Below are 18,325 nucleotides of genomic sequence, written 5' to 3' on the forward strand. Positions count from 1 at the left end.
TATATATATATATATATATATATATATATATATATATATATATATATATATATTTGGCACCTTTAAATTTTGTGATCCCTCTCTTTTTCAATCATTTTCCTTAGTTTTAATAATTTTTCTCTATCAACAAACGATACAAAGATGCACTCTTCTTATTTCTCTGCCTTTAAAACTTACAAATTCTCTTTCCAAGTCCCTCTCATGAGTTGCTTGTACGAAGTTTAAAGCATGTCCCTGGCCAAAGTACTAACACTTCCACCGAAATTTTGAATTTTTTTAATTTAAAAGCATAATAATAATTAAATATTTGATAAATAAAAAATTTAAGTCTAAATTATTGTCATGGTTAAAATTTGAAGTGAGTTATAAATCCTTTTGCTGCTGTTTTTGGTTTTTATATGGGCTTCAAAGTTTTAATTATGTTAGTTTCTACAGTTAGATTAATTCTCTTTCATTAAAATTTAAACTTTAAGCAGAAATTGGTATTGGAATTAGATTTATGAATTAAATTGCTAAATTAAAATTCTGACGATATAGTTGAAATCAGAATTAGCCTTTTTTTTAAAAAAAAAAAAGCCAAGTATATACATCTGTGAAATAGGATTGGAGTAAAATGAGAGAACGTAATCTTAAAATTCATTAATTTTTCTTTCTCATTCTCCAACTCAATCTTTCTTTGTAAAGATGGAATACTTTTGTGAAACACCCAAAAAAAAAAATCCCAAGTGATTCAACATTTTAATAAAAAGAATTAAACTACATGTTAGGAGGATAAAAATAAGTAAAAAATAAAAGTTAAAGGTGTTAATAGAATATTGTTAAATTACAGAAAATCTCTTATAAATACTTGTTTTTTGCTTTTTTTTCTCCCTGGTTTCAAAAACCTACATTTTATCATCTCAACTTAAGTTGTTGCATTTAGTCCTCCTCCATCAGAGTTCTATTATTATTATGACAATTTTAATTTATACCAAACATACTCTTCAAAATATTTTTTTATAAAAAAGTAAGAATAATTTAGTCATTTTATTCTTTTCATTAATGTCGTACCACTGAAAATAATTTTAAAATTTTAAGACGACAAAATATAGCTTTTTTAAAGTCATAAAAAAAATTAAAAAAATAGATATTTATAGAGAGTTTTCTATAAATTAGCCATAGAATATTTATATTTCATTTAAATAAAAGAACCGCGATCTACTATTATTATTATTCATGGCTACTATTTTTAACATCATTTGGATGCTATAATTTTATTCAAAATCTAAACATTAATTACAGAATATGAAGTGCTACATTTTAAATCACAACATTAGCTAGTGATTAGTAAACTAAAAAGGGATTACATCACTAAAATTTTCTCTCTTTTTTTTCCAAGTATTTTTTGTAATTAAACTCATCCTTCTCATTGATGTTGACTCCACATTGCATGCCCCATCCTTACTTTCTGAGCACAAAAAGTCATTTATTTTGGTATTACATCAAAAGGATTAGGTGTATTATTATATTTTACTTAAGCAATTAATGATGCCATTAAATTAGAAATTCAAATCCATTGCCTACATACAACTACAAAGTGAAAGCAGATCTTGTACAGGCCTGGTTGTACAAAAAACAGTGCTACTGCCAATCTCTCTAGAGAGTCTAGAAGATCCTAATAAATGGCTAGTCAAATCTGTCAAAAATATATATATTTTAAAAAAATGTAACAATATATGTCAAATCCCTCAAAACTTCAATATTTATCTGTCCATGCCCTTTTACCTATCATTTATTTTGATTTAAGTTATTTTAGCTTATCCAACTGATAAATTTAATGAAGAAAAAACTTTAAATGCCACCTTTGTGATTTCATACTTTTTTTTTATTTTGATGCCTTATGATTTAAAATATATCACTTTAGTATTTTATGATTTTATCTTTCTCTTTGCATTATCTGTTATATTAATTTTTTCGATAAATCAGTAATAAAAGTAAAACTACAGAATATTAAAATAAAATTTTGGTAAACTACATGGTATTTAAGTGAATATTCGATTAATCATAGGTTGGGTAGCTAAAATTTTTTATATATAATTTTATAAAGAGTTAACGAAAGTATTGACGAAAAGAGAAAAATAAAATCACAGAATAGTAAAATGATATAGTACTTTAAACTGTAGAGTACTAAAGAATCCTCAGTAATTTTCTCAAATTTTTTCGCTCTAATAATTTTTGAGCCAAATAAAGTGTGAATTTATTTACTAAAATTAGGTTTTATTTAACTTAGGATCTATTTATTACGTAAAAATATGCAACAAATTTGCAAAAAAAATATATTTTTTAATTACAGTGCTCATTGCCCGGAATATATTTTGCCCAGCAAAGTCATTGTTCACATTATTTTTTAGAAAAAAAGAAATGCTCAAGGAGCAATAGTAAAATTGCTAGTAGTTGAAGGGCCCTAGATACAATTTTCTCACCAGAGTCTCTGGTCCAAAACCACCTACCTACGAATCTATCCCCTTTCAAACTTTCCTCCAATGAAACACTGCCACGTGATCCGGTCGTACAGAACTTCTTCGGACAACACAGGCACCGAATCCGCAGCTCACACAGATCCTCATTTCACTGTCCCCCTCTTCTGACTTTTTCGCCCCTCTCTCTCTCTCTCTCTCTCTCTCTCCTCTCCTCTCTCCTCCTCGGTTTACAGACTGACACCTTTAATTATTAGTTATAATTATAATTTTTTTTACCCTTATTTTGTTAACTTTTTTAAAACCCTGAAACCTCCACTTTCACCCGCTCTAACTCTAGCATTCTTGTGTTTTTCTTCTCTTTTGAAATTTTTTTTATTTAGTTTCATTCTTTAAACCCTGTTATCCTCTCTCTCTCTCTCTCTCTCATCTCTCTCTTTTACTTTCTCACCGCTCTCTCTCTCTCTCATCACTCTCTGACTCTCCACTTTCATNTTCTCCTCTGATTTCTCCGATCGGGGGGCGAAATAGGGCGAGAGAGAGAGGTGGGGGAGGAGGAGGAGGTGGTGGTGGTGGTGGGGGGGGGAGGAGGAGTCGGGGAATCGCGATCTAATTAGGGTTTTGAATTTAGGGATTTGGGGATTTGGGGATGAGTTGCTTACCCTGTTGCGGATCCCGGGAGGAGGAGGAGGAGGAGACGAAGGGGGGGAGTGGTGGTGGGGGGAAAGGGGGCGGAGATCTCAAAAAGGAGGCTTCGGGCGACGCGTCCTCTCGCCGCGTCTCGAGGATCGGATCGGGTATTCCAAATTTTAGGTCTTTTGTTTTCTTGGCGATTAGTGTTGGATTTGTTGTTGGATTGTGAGCCCTAGCTTGTTTTAATCCTCTGTTGTTGGATTTGATCGACTACTGCTGAGAAAATTTTCAAATTTTTTTAATCCTGAGTTGTTTTTTTTGGGTCAAAGTTTGTTAATTTGTTATTTTGAGCAGTTTTTTCTTCTATGCGAGAAGAAATAATCTAAATATATCAATAGAAACTTTGTAAAAAAACTCATGAATTTGATCAACTATTAGCTCATAAATATATATGAAAAAAGGGAAACATTTTGATATAATCGCCTGGGTAGAGAATTAGAGATGCATTAGCCACTATGCCTGTGAGAGATTTTATCTTTGTTTCACCATAGACCGGAAATTATCCATTTTCATTTTGGTATCAGTAATAGCAGTTCATATGTATCCAACACAATCTTCATGAAATGCTAATTACTCATAATTTGAAAAAATTAGAATTAGATTAACAGTTGATTGCAACATTGTGGTTCTTGTTGTAGGATTACTCAAGAATAATTGTATGTCTGTGATCTTGACTTTGTCAGGTTATATTAATCTAGCACTGGAGTTCAAACTTTACGAAGATTTTTGTTGAGTTTTGTAGGCTTGAATATTGATTTATGTTATTTTATTTTTTTTCTGAATTTTCAATCTCTAAACTGGAAACAGACAAATCGAAATCGAGGGGCGGTTCGGATTCCAACAAGGAAGGATCAGTACGCAAAGATGGTAGTAATACCCATATTGCAGCACAGACTTTCACTTTTCGCGAGCTTGCTGCTGCTACTAAGAACTTTCGGGAGGATTGCCTTTTAGGTGAGGGGGGTTTCGGCCGCGTGTATAAAGGACATCTGGAGAATGGGCAGGTTCATCTTTCTAACATTTGCTTACATTGTCGGCATTTTATGTTTGCTATACACTACTCTTAGTAAACTTGGCCTCAGAAATCAATGCATATACATTTCTAGTTAAAAGAGTTCGTCTTTTAACAGTGAATTTGGAGAAGTTTTATGTAGATTTTTTATGTAACTGTGATTGTCAAACTTGATATATGGGGTTGTACTCGTTTTGGCAGGTTGTTGCTGTGAAACAACTTGATCGAAATGGTCTTCAAGGAAATAGAGAGTTTCTTGTGGAGGTCCTCATGCTAAGTCTTCTGCATCACCCTAATCTAGTCAATCTGATTGGTTACTGTGCTGATGGTGATCAACGCCTTCTTGTTTATGAGTTTATGCCGTTGGGATCATTAGAAGGTCATCTTCATGGTGAGATTCTGCAGTTATTTATGCTGAAATTATCAAGTTCGCTGTTGTCATTTATAGTACCTGCTATTTAACCATGGCACTGACCAATTAGAACTTTAAAAAAGGAACTATCAGAAAATTGATCTTGTTAATTAACTCATTCTTTGAAATTCTGGGAAAGGAATGGCATGATGACATAGTTAAATATATGAAAGAGTTGTTCACAATCAAACTATACACTTATACAAGTAACATGTTAGTGTGATGTCGAAGCACTTGTCTTGCTTAAAATAAAGGTAAAGGTTTCTATCAAGTGCTTAGGGTCCAGGGTGATTGTAACAGTTGGAGACTCTTGAAACTTAGCATTACATTAGTTATTTACCTTGTGTTAATATGCAACACAAGTACATTTGAAATCTGTCATGTACTTCCAATAACCAGATCTGTAGCTATAGTTTATCAATATTTAATATATAATAATCCAGTGAAGTGCTGAATTGGACGACTTATAAAGGGAAAAGTATACTTTTATTCTTCTTTTTATCACATTTCGACTATATTTTGAAGTTCATGTACATGTGCACTTAAAAGGGTGCGGCCTAATGGACCCCTTTTTTTTTTTTTTTCTTCTTTAATAGACGTTCCGCCTGATAAGGAACCTCTTGACTGGAATACACGGATGAAGATTGCTGCTGGTGCAGCCAAGGGATTGGAGTACCTTCATGATAAGGCGAATCCACCAGTTATTTATAGAGACTTCAAATCATCGAACATCCTTCTTGGTGAAGGATACCATCCAAAACTGTCAGACTTTGGGCTTGCAAAGCTTGGTCCAGTTGGTGATAAGACCCACGTCTCAACCCGCGTCATGGGAACGTATGGTTATTGTGCTCCTGAATATGCTATGACTGGGCAGTTGACGGTCAAATCTGATGTTTATAGCTTTGGGGTTGTCTTTCTTGAACTGATTACGGGGCGCAAAGCAATCGACAACACCCGCCCAACTGGAGAGCAAAATTTAGTAGCATGGGTGAGTCTTCCTCCATATTTTAGTTCTTGAGCAAAATTTTGTTTGACTTTCATTTCAATCTCATCCTTGAAGTTTTAATTTTGAACAAATTTGCCTCTGAAGTTTGACTCCAATTTCACTTTTTTCTCAAAATTTCTGCTCAAACTGTACGAGTATAATGATGGCGCTGGCTTGACACCTTTTTCAAACAGTTTACTAATCGTTGGACTTGATTGTTATGCAAAACAAGCTTAAGGGACTAAATTGTTATAATTGGTAATTGTGGATGATATTTTGGAGGTCAACTTCAGAAACTAAATTTTTTACGTAGTCCTAAATATTTGCTTCCTTCAACTTATATAAGTGTTTCATTTCTTATGTTTTACTAACCCTCATTGGATTCGGTCGGACTAATTTCCTCCATTCAAATGATAATGCAAACTTCGAGGACTGAATAAATTGTAAAAAACGCCCTTACTTTTAGTTCCCATCTTTATTTATTGAATCACTATTGCACCCAATTAATCTGATCTCTCAGGCGCGCCCTCTATTCAAAGACCGAAGAAAGTTTGCAAAAATGGCCGATCCATTACTTCAAGGCCATTTTCCCATGAGAGGCCTGTACCAAGCTTTAGCGGTTGCTGCGATGTGTCTACAAGAGCAAGCCGCAACCCGCCCCTTAATCGGAGATGTCGTGACTGCTCTCTCTTACCTCGCATCACAAACCTACGACCCAAATGCTCATAACAATCGAACTGGTCCATCGACACCACGGGCTCGCAGCCATCACAGAACCATCAGTGGTCAGTCCGATAATAGTCACTATACTGTGAATTCACCGAGTCAGAATTCTCCAGATGTGAGGGGAAGTCCACTCCGGATGGAAAGGGCTAGAGACGCTACGAGGAATGTCAATCGGCAGCGAACTCTCGCGGAGACCAAAGAGAATTGGAGAGAGAGAAAGCGGGGAAGTGCGCCAGGAAGCTTTGATAGCACGGATGAGTAGCTTCGTGTTTGTTTTTATTAGAAGCCCCTTTGGATGAATGTATTTGGGTTTGATTATTCTCATAGCAGAGATGAGTTATTTGTCGGAACTCGGTGAGTTATTTTTTTTTTCTTTACTTTGTAAATAATAACTGCTGCTCCATAATTGTTTTCGTTCATCAGAAAATAGGTACTCATATATGTCAGGTATGTTCTGTGTGCAACTGGTTGCACTTTGTATGTAGAGCTTTCTTAATCCTTCGAGTACGAGAGAACAGATGAAATTTTTGTCCATAAGTTCTGAGCAAGAGTTTTCTTTAGACATCATGTTATGTGTTCTGATCTTGGTGTGCACTTTTGCAGTTTGACTCAAATGTGCGAATGGAACACTCGTTATAACTCCAATCTGTGGCTTACCTATTTTAAACTTGAGCTGCTTTTACAAGATGAACAGAACAGTAACATATATAGATCCCAAGTGTTAAGTGGAATACACACACATCTTTATTAGATGATACAAGCTAAAAGAACCATATTTTCTATATACAGTTTCTTTAATTTGAAATGATCTGCTGTGGATTGGATTCTATTTGACTATACATTTCTAATTCTGAACATTACTTCTGGTATTATCTTCTTGAGTAATGGATTGTATAATTGATGGAGAAACTGGATCCTTCGATAAGACGATATTGCCGGCAAGGTCCATCTGGTATTGCAGGGCACTGTAATCCATCACAATTCTGCATGATCCCCATGTGTCCGCCTGCATATCGATACCCAGGTACTTCTTATGGTCCGTAATGCTATCTCCGCTTACCGACCTTTGAAAGGGATAGTAAAGGATTAATCTCAGAGAGGGATAGCGACAGGGGGGAGCGGGAGAGAGAGAGAGAGTACCTGCTACAAGATGGATCTTCACCAGAACCATCGCAAATCTGCTCGATCATGTATACGAGAGTTCCGATCCCAATGTTGTGTGTCCACACCTGAAAGTTTGAATCCCAAAAGGTGCAAATTAAGACGATAGAATAGAAGTTACACAAATGTGGGCGCATCTTTTGCGAGAAAAGGCAAAATTCCTACTAGAAAAGAGGCCGCCGCTTTGGTAATCACTATCAAGGACTAACCATATTTCTTTAAAAATATAATTAGCAGTAATTAGAAAAGCAAAGTTGGGTTGTAAAAACCTGTCACTGCGAAATTGTCATTACTAAACAAAAGATGGCTTTTCAAACTCTTAATGCAGGGGGGCACTGCCGAATTGGTTGATACATGAGAAGGCTAAAAATGGCTGACACTAAAATTACATTATTGGAAGCACTATACCTCTCTTGGGAAGTGATGGTATGTTTTCTGCGGAAAGAGGGAGTAGTATGGCGGCAAATGAGGTACAATATCATTCCCATTAGTAACCCGGATTGTCTTCGGTACGTGTTCCGTGAAGTACGAAGCAAAAGCAGCGTTTCCGACACGAGGTTGCCCGAATGTCATGAGTTGTACATTGTGTATTCCAAAATTGACCTACAAAGAGTACAAACTCTCCATGATTGTGGTTTGTTGACACAAAAATTCTAATATCCCATGAGATGAAAAGGTGTAATATAACAAAACTGCAAATCTAAGGTATAACTCTCCCTTTAATGAAATACCAGACTCAGACAACTTTGCTCATGATAAGTTAATGAAGAATAGATATACATAGTTACATACCCCTGCAAAATTATCCATTAACATACATAAAGTTTGAGCTTTCATTATATGCCCTTCTATACGTAATTTTCTTACATAATCATCCTCATACTTACAATAGCGCCCCACTTCTAGAAAACATTTTCTAATGTTAATCGAGTCCCCAACTTGCAATAAACATAATTTTGTAAAAAAATCACGCTATCGAATGCTACATACTACATTCGGATTTTACAAATGCAGCAGGAAAAAGAAAAGCAGCTCAAACTTCGTCATTTGGTACGACGTTGTTAAAGTTAATTAACAGATGTTATGCGATTAAAACATATTTTAACTGCCGGAAAAATCTGTAACTTTACAATTTGAGCTGAACTACAGAAAAGAATCCTGTAAAATGTGATTGCTTCATGTGCTTGTTTAAATTTTCAAATGCAGAAATCTTATTAGATGCACTCAAGCAGATACACAAATGTATATATATACAATGAAGGGTATGGAATAGCAGTAACTGAGAGTGAGCTTGAGAGAACCAAATCATACTTACAGCAAGATCCAGTGCACAAAAGGAAGCCATAGCACCTCCCATAGAATGCCCCGTTACCATTACAGGAAATTTCCCATATAACTTCCTAGTCCTTTTAACAGCATTTACAACCACAGGTCGTACTGTTGTGTTATGATATGCAAAATAAAAGCCCCGGTGCACCTTCAATCAAAGCGGAACATGATGTAAATAGTAATAAGTGTCCATCTCATATTTGAAACTTCCAGAATAAAATACGGTACCAACCATTGCATCAGAGATGTTTGGATAGTTCAGATCAAGCTGTTTCCAGAGAAGATCCTCTATCCAGTTCTGGATGCTGGGAATAGGGAAACAGCCAAAAATAAGATAATTTCAGGAAATTGGAAAACAACTTATCCATGTAGAAATATTAATATCTTTCTATAAAATGATATAGCACTAACTTCCATATGCAATAATTCATCATTAGATGACAAGAAATAACAGTATGCAAAAGTGAGAAATCAGAAACTAAATTAGTACCTGTTTTCTTGAGTTCCTCTGAAAGCTATTATGATGGCATTAAGATCATGAGCAACACCAACAAATGCCTGCAAAATATATTAAATTAACAAGAAATTAAGTAACTAGACATACCGGGGAAGCTACATTAAAGACAATACAGACCTGTAAGCAGTACTGGACATCAACAATCAGCTCTATCATCTCAAAGCCCTGTTTCAATAAGACTAAAAGTGTTTACCATCTATATTCCATATCATTGAAAAAAAAAAAAGGAATAATCTTAACTACAGCACCATCTCAAAGCAAGGAATGTACACATAAAATTATTTGCTTCCACCTTTGTCAGATCATTACATCTTGAGCAGGTCCACGTAAATAGTTCTGTTAGATCTGTCATGTACACCTGCAAATCATCACCATGTCCACATAAGAAATCCTCTCAAAATCATAACAGAATCCACAAAAATCTGGAAAAAGCAAAAACTTGAGTTAATGAGATAACTAACATGAGGATGGTAAAACCCAAAAAACCGATACTCTTCATAGAAAATATACTGTATCCAATAAGGTTCGATCCAAGGATTAATCAGTTCATAGGATAAAGGTGTTAAGAAAACTTACAGCAGAGGCATATTCGGCAAGTATCTTGGCAAGAGTCTGGTTATAAATATGACTGTAGTCTTGATGCTTGAACTTAAATGCTGTGATCATATAAACATAACATAAAAGACTGGTCAAAATTGCAGGAACCGAACTTTTGATGCCCCAAAAAAAAAAAGAAGATAAAAGTGCCACGATAAAACAATAAAGGGCATAACTTCCATTGACAAAAGAAGCGCATTAACAAAACAACCAGCCATGTATCAATGATGCTACTGTTCTTGATCACCCTCTACCACTGCAATTTTGTCACACTTTTCATAGCATAATGGCAGATAAGCGCCAACAACAAAGCAAATGGTTGATTGAACCCTTTCACCAAAATTTAATCTCAAAAATTTATCTTTCCAATTATCAAATCCTCTCTTTCTATAATGCAATGATTTAAATCACCTATAACAATGTAAACTTTGATCAATTCCTTCCATTCAAGGCATCTTCTTGCTCGATAAGATGACTTTTCCTTACTTATTAATGTACTATATGGTTTCCATTATCTAACAACACCCTATTTCTTGTTCATTTCACAATACAAACCCTCCTATCCATTCTCTCCTCCAATCAAATCCAAAGATAAATAGCAAAATAAATAACAATAAATGCGAATCATCTCATGCATCATCATAATAAAAAATTCTGATTTTTTTTAAAAAAAAAAAGAAAATCCGGACAGGATAATTACCTAAATTAGTTCTCCCATGACAAAGCATCAACAAGCTGATCAAGAACACCAATTTCAACCATCTTGGCCGATCCATAACCTAAATTATACAAAAAAAAAAACGCAAAAAACCCATAGAACCCCACAAATCGCATCTCTAATCAATCGAAAGAAATGAAATTTAGGACAAGAAGATATGCAAAGACGCGAAATATACCTCAAGAAACACTAATTCACACAGCAAATGCGGGGGAAAATGAGGGCGCGATTCGGGGAAGCGCTTTTGGATTCGAATTAGGCGTCGTATTGTTTTGGATTCGTAGCGTCGGTGATCGAAGTCGCTGGGAATGATCGGAGAAAAAAATATTTTTATTTTTTTATATTAATTGAAAATACCGATAATACCCCTCCTATCCGTTGATGGTGAGACCTCGTTATCGGGTCCGGATTTAAAATAGTTCGAAGCAATATTTGGATTTGGAGTTTTTCTAATTATTTTATAAAATTAAAAGAAGAAAATTAAAGATATCGGGTCTCGGATTCAGTTTCAAATTTTAAATTACAATACATTATTCAGACGGGGTTATCGGGTTATAGGTTTCGGGTAATAAACACAAAATTACAACCCATTTTCGTAATTTTATTCCCGCCACGTTCGCGAGATGCCGAGTCTCTTCTCCTTATCCTTTTCAAATTTCTTTTCGTGCGGAGATAAATCACCAACGTTGACCAAGAAAAGTCAGAGGGAAAGTGAACGAGTTGCCACGTATGATCATTATGACGAAGAACCCCAAAATCATCTCATCCGTTTGATTGCAAACGAATGGCGACGATGCAATTCCAACACTCAAATTTTGAAATCATAGAACAACAAAATAACCTATCAACACAAATTCTAAATGGTTTGCTTGTGAAAAAATGACAACCTTTGACGAAACCAAGGAGTTTTTGAATATAATATTTTTAATATGAGAATTAGATGATGACAATATTTGATTTTTATAAGATAAAGACTTGACAAATAATATGGTAAACCAAATTAATTATATTCCAATTTGAAGATATTTAAATTCTTTCAATATGCAATTTTTTTTTTTTGTTTTTTTTTTTGTTTTTCCTAAAGATGTGCATATCACAGCTTAAAGATGGAATTCGAATTTAAATTTTATATGTAAAAGTTCTAAGTAGCCTTAGTGGTTGAGCAATGTGCTTTAGGCTTAGTATAGTATTATTGTCTGTCTAGCGCTATTAGATAAAATGAAGTTGGGGTAAAAGTATATAGGGATATGTTTCTGCGTTCTTTAATGGGACCGCAGAAAATATATCGTAACCGACTATCCGCAATATGCGGAACACAGTATTACGTATAAAAATAAACAGAATATTTTTTCATCGTACTTTCTTATCGCACGTAAAGTAATTTGTTAATAATCCCAAATAAAGCCTTAGTTAATTAGTTGCCAAAGGCCACATGAATTCCATGTATGCATGGTTAACTTTGGCAAGTGCATGCTTTAAACATACTGAGCAACACATCACCCATTGGCTAGTTATCCTCACACTGAATAAGCTATTCCCTCTTATTGGCTAGTTATCTCCTGCATAACAGAACAATATCTTTTATATCTCTTCTTTTCCCTTTTTTCCTATATATATATATATATAGATAAGCATAAATATATACCCCAGAACACTAATTCTCTCTCTACTCACAACAATGGGGCTTCTCATTTTAGCTTTATCACTCCTCCTTCTAAACCCCACCCATGCATCTCCTTCCAAGAAGGGGCTCACCCTGGAGCTCATCCACAGGGACTCCATCCGCTCTCCGCGCTACTCGGAAAATCTAAACCACCACGCTGGGCGATTCCGGCGTCTCCTCGCGCTCTCCGAATCCCGCCTGCAGCGGATGACCTCCGATCGGTTGCGCGGGGCGGGCCTTGGTCCGATGGTCGAGAGCGAGGGCGAGGGGACGCACATGGTGAAGGTCGGGATCGGGAGCCCGGCCGTCGACCTTTACCTCTTCTTCGACACCGCTGGCAGCATCACGTGGACGCAGTGCGTGCCGTGCGATCCTTGCTTCCCGCAGCCGCCGCCGATTTACGATCCCGCCAAGTCCGCATCATACCGTGCTGTTGCATGCGGCCACCCTCTGTGCGCGCATAACGCGTGCGAGGATGGCAAGTGCAAGTATGAAATAAGGTAGATTGATCTTTACAAAATATGTTGCGTGATTGGGCTGATAAGGACGTTGTGTTTTAAGTTTTGTTATAAATGAGTGCGCCTCTTTCGTTTCAGGTACGGACACCGCACTTTCACTAACGGGACCCTCGCGGAAGAGCAATTCGCTTTCACGTCGTCGCGCTCTGGCGCGACAGAGAGGATCGGAGGCCTCGTCTTCGGCTGTTCGAACAAAACCAGCCGGCGCATGTTTGACGTGCCGCATTTGAAGGCCGCCGGAATCCTCGCTTTAGACAGATCGCCGACTTCCTTTGCGACCCAAATGTCCGACCGCATCGGCGGCCGCTTCTCCTACTGCATCCCCCCGCCCCACGCCCCGGCGGGCACCGGCTACCTCCGTTTCGGCGACGACATCGGCGACACCCGCAACATGCAAAGCACATCATTCGTGCGCAACGGAGCAAGTTTGCTACCGCACTACTACTTGAAACTCAACGACATAAGCATAGCCGACGAACGGTTAAACCTCCCGGCAGGAACCTTCGACATCAAATCTGACGGCTCGGGGGGGTGCGTCATCGACTCCGGCTCGGCGTACACGCTTCTATCCGATGCCGCGTTCGTGCCGGTGAAGTCGGCGATCGAGAAACACATTGCGAGGACGTCGAAGATGACGCCGGTCGACGCGAAGGCGTACGGGATCGCGAGCAATACTACTCTGTGCTACAACAACCCCGGGACCGAAGGACTCAGGAACTACCCGGCGATGACGCTCCACTTCGAGGGGGCCGATCTCCGGGTCGACACCGCGAACTTGTTCGAAGCCGTGCCGGAGTGTGGCTTGGTGTGCTTCACGGTGGCGCCGGCGAGTATGACGTTGCTCGGGACCAATTTGCAGCGTAATGTGAAGTTTGTGTTTGATGTGAGGAAGGGGGAGCTTGAGTTTGCTCCCGGAAAGTGTGGTGGAGTGTGAAGGGAATTGTGTGTACAAATTAATATTGTTTTCCTATAATAAAGTCTCAGGGAAAAAAAAAAAAAAGTTCAGTTTTTCTTTTACGTATTCTGAATTTGTATATATTCTCGCTTTCTTTTTTTTTTTTCTGAAAGAAAATAATATTTAGACCGCATGAAATTTAGTAATAAATAGTTATAGTCATACAATTCAAATGAAGTTATAATTAATCCGCTTCTACGTACGTTGCAAAGAAAAAGATATTCATCGCATGTTAAATGGAGAGCATAGAATACAATAAAAATGAAGTGACCCAAAACTAATATAAAATTCTAATTTTTAGTTTATTAGTGCATTTTAATCTTGTTCTATACATAAAATGCACACTCCCTTCTACAATTCATACATATCAAAAAAACTTTTACACTTATAAAATCTCCTATCTTTTTAACCGTAGACTTAACATCTCTCTCTTAGGGCTCGTTAGGTTCATCCATTTTGGATATCAATGGGAATCGGTTTGATCAAATCCGGTTAATTTTGTTTGGTTCGAAGGAATTAATCGGTTTGAGATTCCTATTCCGAACTGTAATGGGAATAATCCATTAGCTTTTAACTTGATTCCTGTCTGTTAGCCCGAGATTTTATTCCGAAAGTCCACTAAGTTCTCGAGGCCCATATAACCATGTTACCCTCCTTCTCTTCACCCCTCTAGGTCTCATTAAAAAAAATTTGATATTATTTTTAAAAAACTTATTAGAGAATAGTATTATATTTTTCATAAATTTTAAATAATATAAACTTATATATATTTGAGAGTAAAAATAGTATTATAGTATCTTATAACATTTTTAGTTTATACGAACCAAACAATGAAATGTAAATAACTCATTCCAATTTTTAATCCACAAATGAACCAAACGTCTTGGAGGAGTGAGCCACTCCAATTATTATTCTAATTCAATCTCATTCTATTATCCATTCCAATTTCACCCTGAACCAAACAAGCCTTTAATGTCTACAACCCAAGAGATGCTTTTTTTTTCGTTTAATTGGCCAGTTATCCAAATCATAAAGAAGTAACTGCTCTTTCTTTCTACAATAGTCAATAAATATCTCAAAGATTTAACTCAAAGCCATACTCAAATTAACCACATGCATATCCTCCCATGGCTCCTTTCATTTTAGCTATCATAGCTATCCTGCATAGAACTGCCGCGCTTGCAAACCCTTCTACAGCAAAGGGCTTCACCTTAGAACTCATCCACAGAGACTCCATCCACTCTCCGCTCTACCCCGGAAACCTCACCGCCGTCGAGAGAGTCCGGCGGTTTGTGGATCTTTCCGAGTCCCGCCTCCGCCGACTCAAACTATCGGTCTCTGCCGGCAAATACAACGGCACCGCCTTACGACCGGAGCTTGATCACGTCAACAGCATGTACCTCGTCAAGGTCGGCATCGGCACCCCCCCGACGACGCAGCATCTGGTAGTCGACACCGCGACAGATCTCACGTGGGTGCAATGCCATCCGTGCCGTTCTTGCTTCGAGCAAAACCCGCCCTTCTACAAGCCGGCCGCATCGACTTCGCATCGGACTACGCCCTGCAGCCACCCGCTTTGCAAGCCGTTCAAATGCACCAGAGGCAAATGCCGTTACGAAGACAGGTTATATATATCGACCCGTACCAAAAATTACAATCACTTGGTGCTATTAATAGTATTTAGCCTAGTTCTATATATATATAACTTAGTTTACGTATGTGACTAACTGTTTGTGTTCGTTGGTTTTAGATGATTGTATGTGAAGAAATTATTTAATTGCCCTTTCATACGATGATGCTTATATAGGGAATTTTCATCTTGATATTATTGTGGTTGGCTCTAGGTACATTGATAAAACCTTTACGAAAGGAACCTTATCAATGGAGGTATTCACCTTCGCCTCATCGAACGGCGGCAGTGCAACCGAGTCGATCCCGGGATTAGTTTTCGGGTGCTCGACGGCGTCGAGCAAGCGTATGTTCAAAGGCAGAAGCAAAGTGCCCGCCGGTCTGCTAGGCATGAACATGGAGAGCACATCCTTCGCCACACAAATCGCCGGCCAAACCGGGGACGGCCGCTTCTCGTACTGCCTCCCCCAGATCGATCCCCGCGAGCACCAGACCAGCTTCCTGCAGTTCGGGGGCGACATCCCGGAGGGCCCGCATTTCGCCGCAACACCGATCGTAAGAAACGCGGAGGGAGCAAAAGACTACTACTTGAAGCTGCACGACATAAGCGTCGACGGCAAAAGGCTGAAACTCCCGCGGAACACCTTCAAGCAGAAACCCGACGGGAGTGGCGGCTGCATCATCGACTCCGGCTCGGGGCTAACTTATCTAGAAGAGAGGGCGTTCAACAGGGTGGAGGCGGCAATGATAGCATATTTTAAGAGATTTGAGAACGTAAAGCGTGTTTTTGCGAAGAAGTATAAGCTGAAGCTGTGCTACCGCGTGCCGGAGAGCTTCAGAGAATGGCCTTCAATGGCTCTTCATTTCGAAGGCGCCGATCTTCTTCTGCAACCGGTGAATATATTCATGACAGTAAAAGATTGGAAGCGCGTATTTTGCTTTACTATGATGCCGGAGATCAGTGGCATGACGATCCTTGGATCCTCACTGCAGCAGAAATTTAGATTCGTGTTCGATGTTGCGAAGCAACAACTAAGATTTGCACCGGAGAATTGTGGTAGAACTTAGTAAGTAATGGTACTTTTTGGATGGCATTTTTCACCAATTTGATCGTCAAAATAATATTGCTTGCTCTTTCGATCATTCTCTCTCGATCTGTTTTTGTGTGCAATAAGTTGTATTAATTAGGCGTACAACCAAAAAGGATTTATAATCGTACAATGCTAAAACAAAATAAATTGAGCCAGCTTTTTTTGAATATCAGTATTTAAAAAGAAAAATAGAATAAATTAATAAGATTAGTGCACTAAACTTGATTTTTAGATAGTCAAATCGGTCTCAATGTCGAAGAAGTGGTGGAGTCGGAGCGGCGGAGTGCCGATTCCGACTCTCACCATGTACTCGGGGCCTTTTTCTTCTCCGATGATCAGTGTCGCACCACGGATAATGAATTAAACCGTCGTCGGGCGCATTCGGTGCCGTTTAGGGTTCCGGGATAGAGCGGGGAGTGGACGGAGTAGTCCCTCTGGACGAGCCTTAGAGTGAAACCATTGTTGCGGGGTGCAGTTGTATGGCTAGGGTTTAGGAGGAAATGCTAATAGGATAATAAGTGCCATTAATATTCTTAATTATTTGGGTTAGGGTGGGGGAAATGGTGTTTGAGAAATTTATGGGGAATTTAAGGTGAAAATATTTAAGGGACGTACAAAAAGGGCTTTTAGTGCATGCATGCATGCATGAGACACGTAGCCAATAATAAGTGGGAATTTAGTTTTGTGCATGTTTGGTTGTCCATAAATAATCGAAGTGAAAAAACGTTACTCTTCAAAAAGTGCGTTCATAGAAGTCACTTTTGAGTTAAAGTGTTTGGTTTCAAAAAAAATGAATGAAAAAAATATAATTTTTATGACTTCTATTGTTTGGTTCTATATAAAGATGGTAAGGAATAAGGTACGTCTCTTCTTTATTTATTTAAAAAAAAGATATGTTAGTTTTTTTTTGTTAAGATACGGTGGTTTTTTTATTTTTTTTATTTTTTATAGATGGTATGAAAAAATGTTTTTGGATGCGGTTCGTAAGTTGCGTGGAGTAGACGGTCCACTTTCAACGACTTCGGAATTTTTTTGCCGAAGTCAAAAAAATGGATTTTAATTATAATCCACTTCACGGGTTCACTTTTCAAAAGTCGATCCAAACAACCGAAATAATCCCACTTCGTCAAAATACCACTTTTATTGTTTCACTTACGAGCAACCAAACATGCCCTTTAAGTGGTTTGAAAAACTTGGTCAAATTCACCAGTTTGTGAATGTACCCTGCTCACGCAATTTGTGCGGCTTTTGTATGAAGCTGAAGCTAAAGTTTAAATAAAATTTGTATTTTGAAATAAAAATTAAAATATATATAACTAATAGTCGCTAGCGTAAGTGGCAAAAATTTTGGTAGTTGCTACTCGAGGTTTCAAGTTCGAATCCTAATTTATTCACATTTTCAACAAAGTTTATTTCTAAAAAAATAAAAGAATCGGGTAGTATCTCAAAAAATTTAAATTTAAAATTTTTAATTTTTAAAATTAGATATTTGTATTAACGGCATTATATTTATGTACCACTAATAAACAATTTAATAGAGGTATATATATTCTTAATGACACTAATTGATTTACATTGATAGTATTTATAATAAATACTGTTAATATTTTTAGCAATATTGGCATAGACAGCATTTGATGTTATATGTTGCTAAAATTTTTAGCAGCATTTGTTGATTATTTAGCAGTATAAATAAATGACACTAATAGCTAATTTTTTAGTAGTATATTAATATAAAATTTTAATTTTTAGTTTATAAGCATATTTTAATCTTGTTCTATACATAAAACGCACACTCCCTTCTGCAATTCATACATATAAAAAAAACTTATACACATAAAAAATCACTTATCTTTTTGACCG

At 37.3% G+C, this 18,325-nt stretch overlaps 4 protein-coding genes across 7 annotated transcripts; 3 read left to right on the top strand and 1 right to left on the bottom strand.

Annotated features, from left to right (window-relative positions):
- Window positions 3,091–6,851, top strand: LOC109708960 (serine/threonine-protein kinase PBL27-like). 3 transcript variants are annotated; one of them, XM_020230933.1, is made up of 5 exons: window positions 3,091–3,253; window positions 3,957–4,153; window positions 4,363–4,552; window positions 5,170–5,561; window positions 6,079–6,851. In XM_020230933.1, the coding sequence occupies exons 1-5, from the start codon at window positions 3,106–3,108 to the stop codon at window positions 6,544–6,546; spliced, it is 1,395 nt and encodes a 464-aa protein (XP_020086522.1). In that variant the 5' UTR covers window positions 3,091–3,105; the 3' UTR covers window positions 6,547–6,851. The 3 variants fall into 3 exon arrangements, with proteins under 3 accessions (XP_020086522.1, XP_020086523.1, XP_020086524.1); XM_020230934.1 differs by having other exon boundaries at window positions 6,098–6,293; XM_020230935.1 differs by having other exon boundaries at window positions 3,207–3,269.
- On the bottom strand, window positions 6,921–10,939 carry LOC109708961 (lipase-like). 2 transcript variants are annotated; one of them, XM_020230936.1, is made up of 11 exons: window positions 10,785–10,939; window positions 10,589–10,667; window positions 9,868–9,947; window positions 9,584–9,649; window positions 9,409–9,456; window positions 9,265–9,332; window positions 9,007–9,079; window positions 8,761–8,922; window positions 7,854–8,048; window positions 7,425–7,513; window positions 6,921–7,348 (listed from the first exon to the last, which is right to left on the bottom strand). In XM_020230936.1, exons 2-11 carry the CDS (start codon window positions 10,662–10,664, stop codon window positions 7,129–7,131), a joined length of 1,077 nt encoding a protein of 358 aa, XP_020086525.1. In that variant the 5' UTR covers window positions 10,665–10,667; window positions 10,785–10,939; the 3' UTR covers window positions 6,921–7,128. The 2 variants fall into 2 exon arrangements, with proteins under 2 accessions (XP_020086525.1, XP_020086526.1); XM_020230937.1 differs by lacking the exons at window positions 10,589–10,667; window positions 10,785–10,939 and having other exon boundaries at window positions 9,584–9,713.
- LOC109708711 (protein ASPARTIC PROTEASE IN GUARD CELL 2-like) lies at window positions 12,285–13,721 on the top strand. The gene is made up of 2 exons (XM_020230526.1): window positions 12,285–12,769; window positions 12,866–13,721. The coding sequence occupies exons 1-2, from the start codon at window positions 12,285–12,287 to the stop codon at window positions 13,719–13,721; spliced, it is 1,341 nt and encodes a 446-aa protein (XP_020086115.1).
- On the top strand, window positions 14,870–16,439 carry LOC109708714 (aspartic proteinase nepenthesin-2-like). The gene is made up of 2 exons (XM_020230530.1): window positions 14,870–15,366; window positions 15,587–16,439. Exons 1-2 carry the CDS (start codon window positions 14,870–14,872, stop codon window positions 16,437–16,439), a joined length of 1,350 nt encoding a protein of 449 aa, XP_020086119.1.

Source organism: Ananas comosus, linkage group 4, assembly GCF_001540865.1.
Source record: "Ananas comosus cultivar F153 linkage group 4, ASM154086v1, whole genome shotgun sequence".
Taxonomy (NCBI): Eukaryota; Viridiplantae; Streptophyta; class Magnoliopsida; order Poales; family Bromeliaceae; genus Ananas; species Ananas comosus.

Bases quoted from the DNA above. Each gene is read 5' to 3' on its own strand.
- LOC109708960 (XM_020230933.1), top strand. From the start codon at position 3,106: ATGAGTTGCTTACCCTGTTGCGGATCCCGGGAGGAGGAGGAGGAGGAG. The intron at 3,254-3,956 runs GTATTCCAAATT...AACTGGAAACAG, and splicing joins CGTCTCGAGGATCGGATCGG to ACAAATCGAAATCGAGGGGC. The intron at 4,154-4,362 runs GTTCATCTTTCT...TCGTTTTGGCAG, and splicing joins GACATCTGGAGAATGGGCAG to GTTGTTGCTGTGAAACAACT.
- LOC109708961 (XM_020230936.1), bottom strand. From the start codon at position 10,664: ATGGATCGGCCAAGATGGTTGAAATTGGTGTTCTTGATCAGCTTGTTG. The intron at 9,650-9,867 runs GTAAGTTTTCTT...GATGATTTGCAG, and splicing joins TTGCCGAATATGCCTCTGCT to GTGTACATGACAGATCTAAC. The intron at 9,333-9,408 runs GTCTGTATTGTC...TATATTTTGCAG, and splicing joins ATGTCCAGTACTGCTTACAG to GCATTTGTTGGTGTTGCTCA.
- LOC109708711 (XM_020230526.1), top strand. From the start codon at position 12,285: ATGGGGCTTCTCATTTTAGCTTTATCACTCCTCCTTCTAAACCCCACC. The intron at 12,770-12,865 runs GTAGATTGATCT...CTTTCGTTTCAG, and splicing joins AAGTGCAAGTATGAAATAAG to GTACGGACACCGCACTTTCA.
- LOC109708714 (XM_020230530.1), top strand. From the start codon at position 14,870: ATGGCTCCTTTCATTTTAGCTATCATAGCTATCCTGCATAGAACTGCC. The intron at 15,367-15,586 runs GTTATATATATC...GGTTGGCTCTAG, and splicing joins AAATGCCGTTACGAAGACAG to GTACATTGATAAAACCTTTA.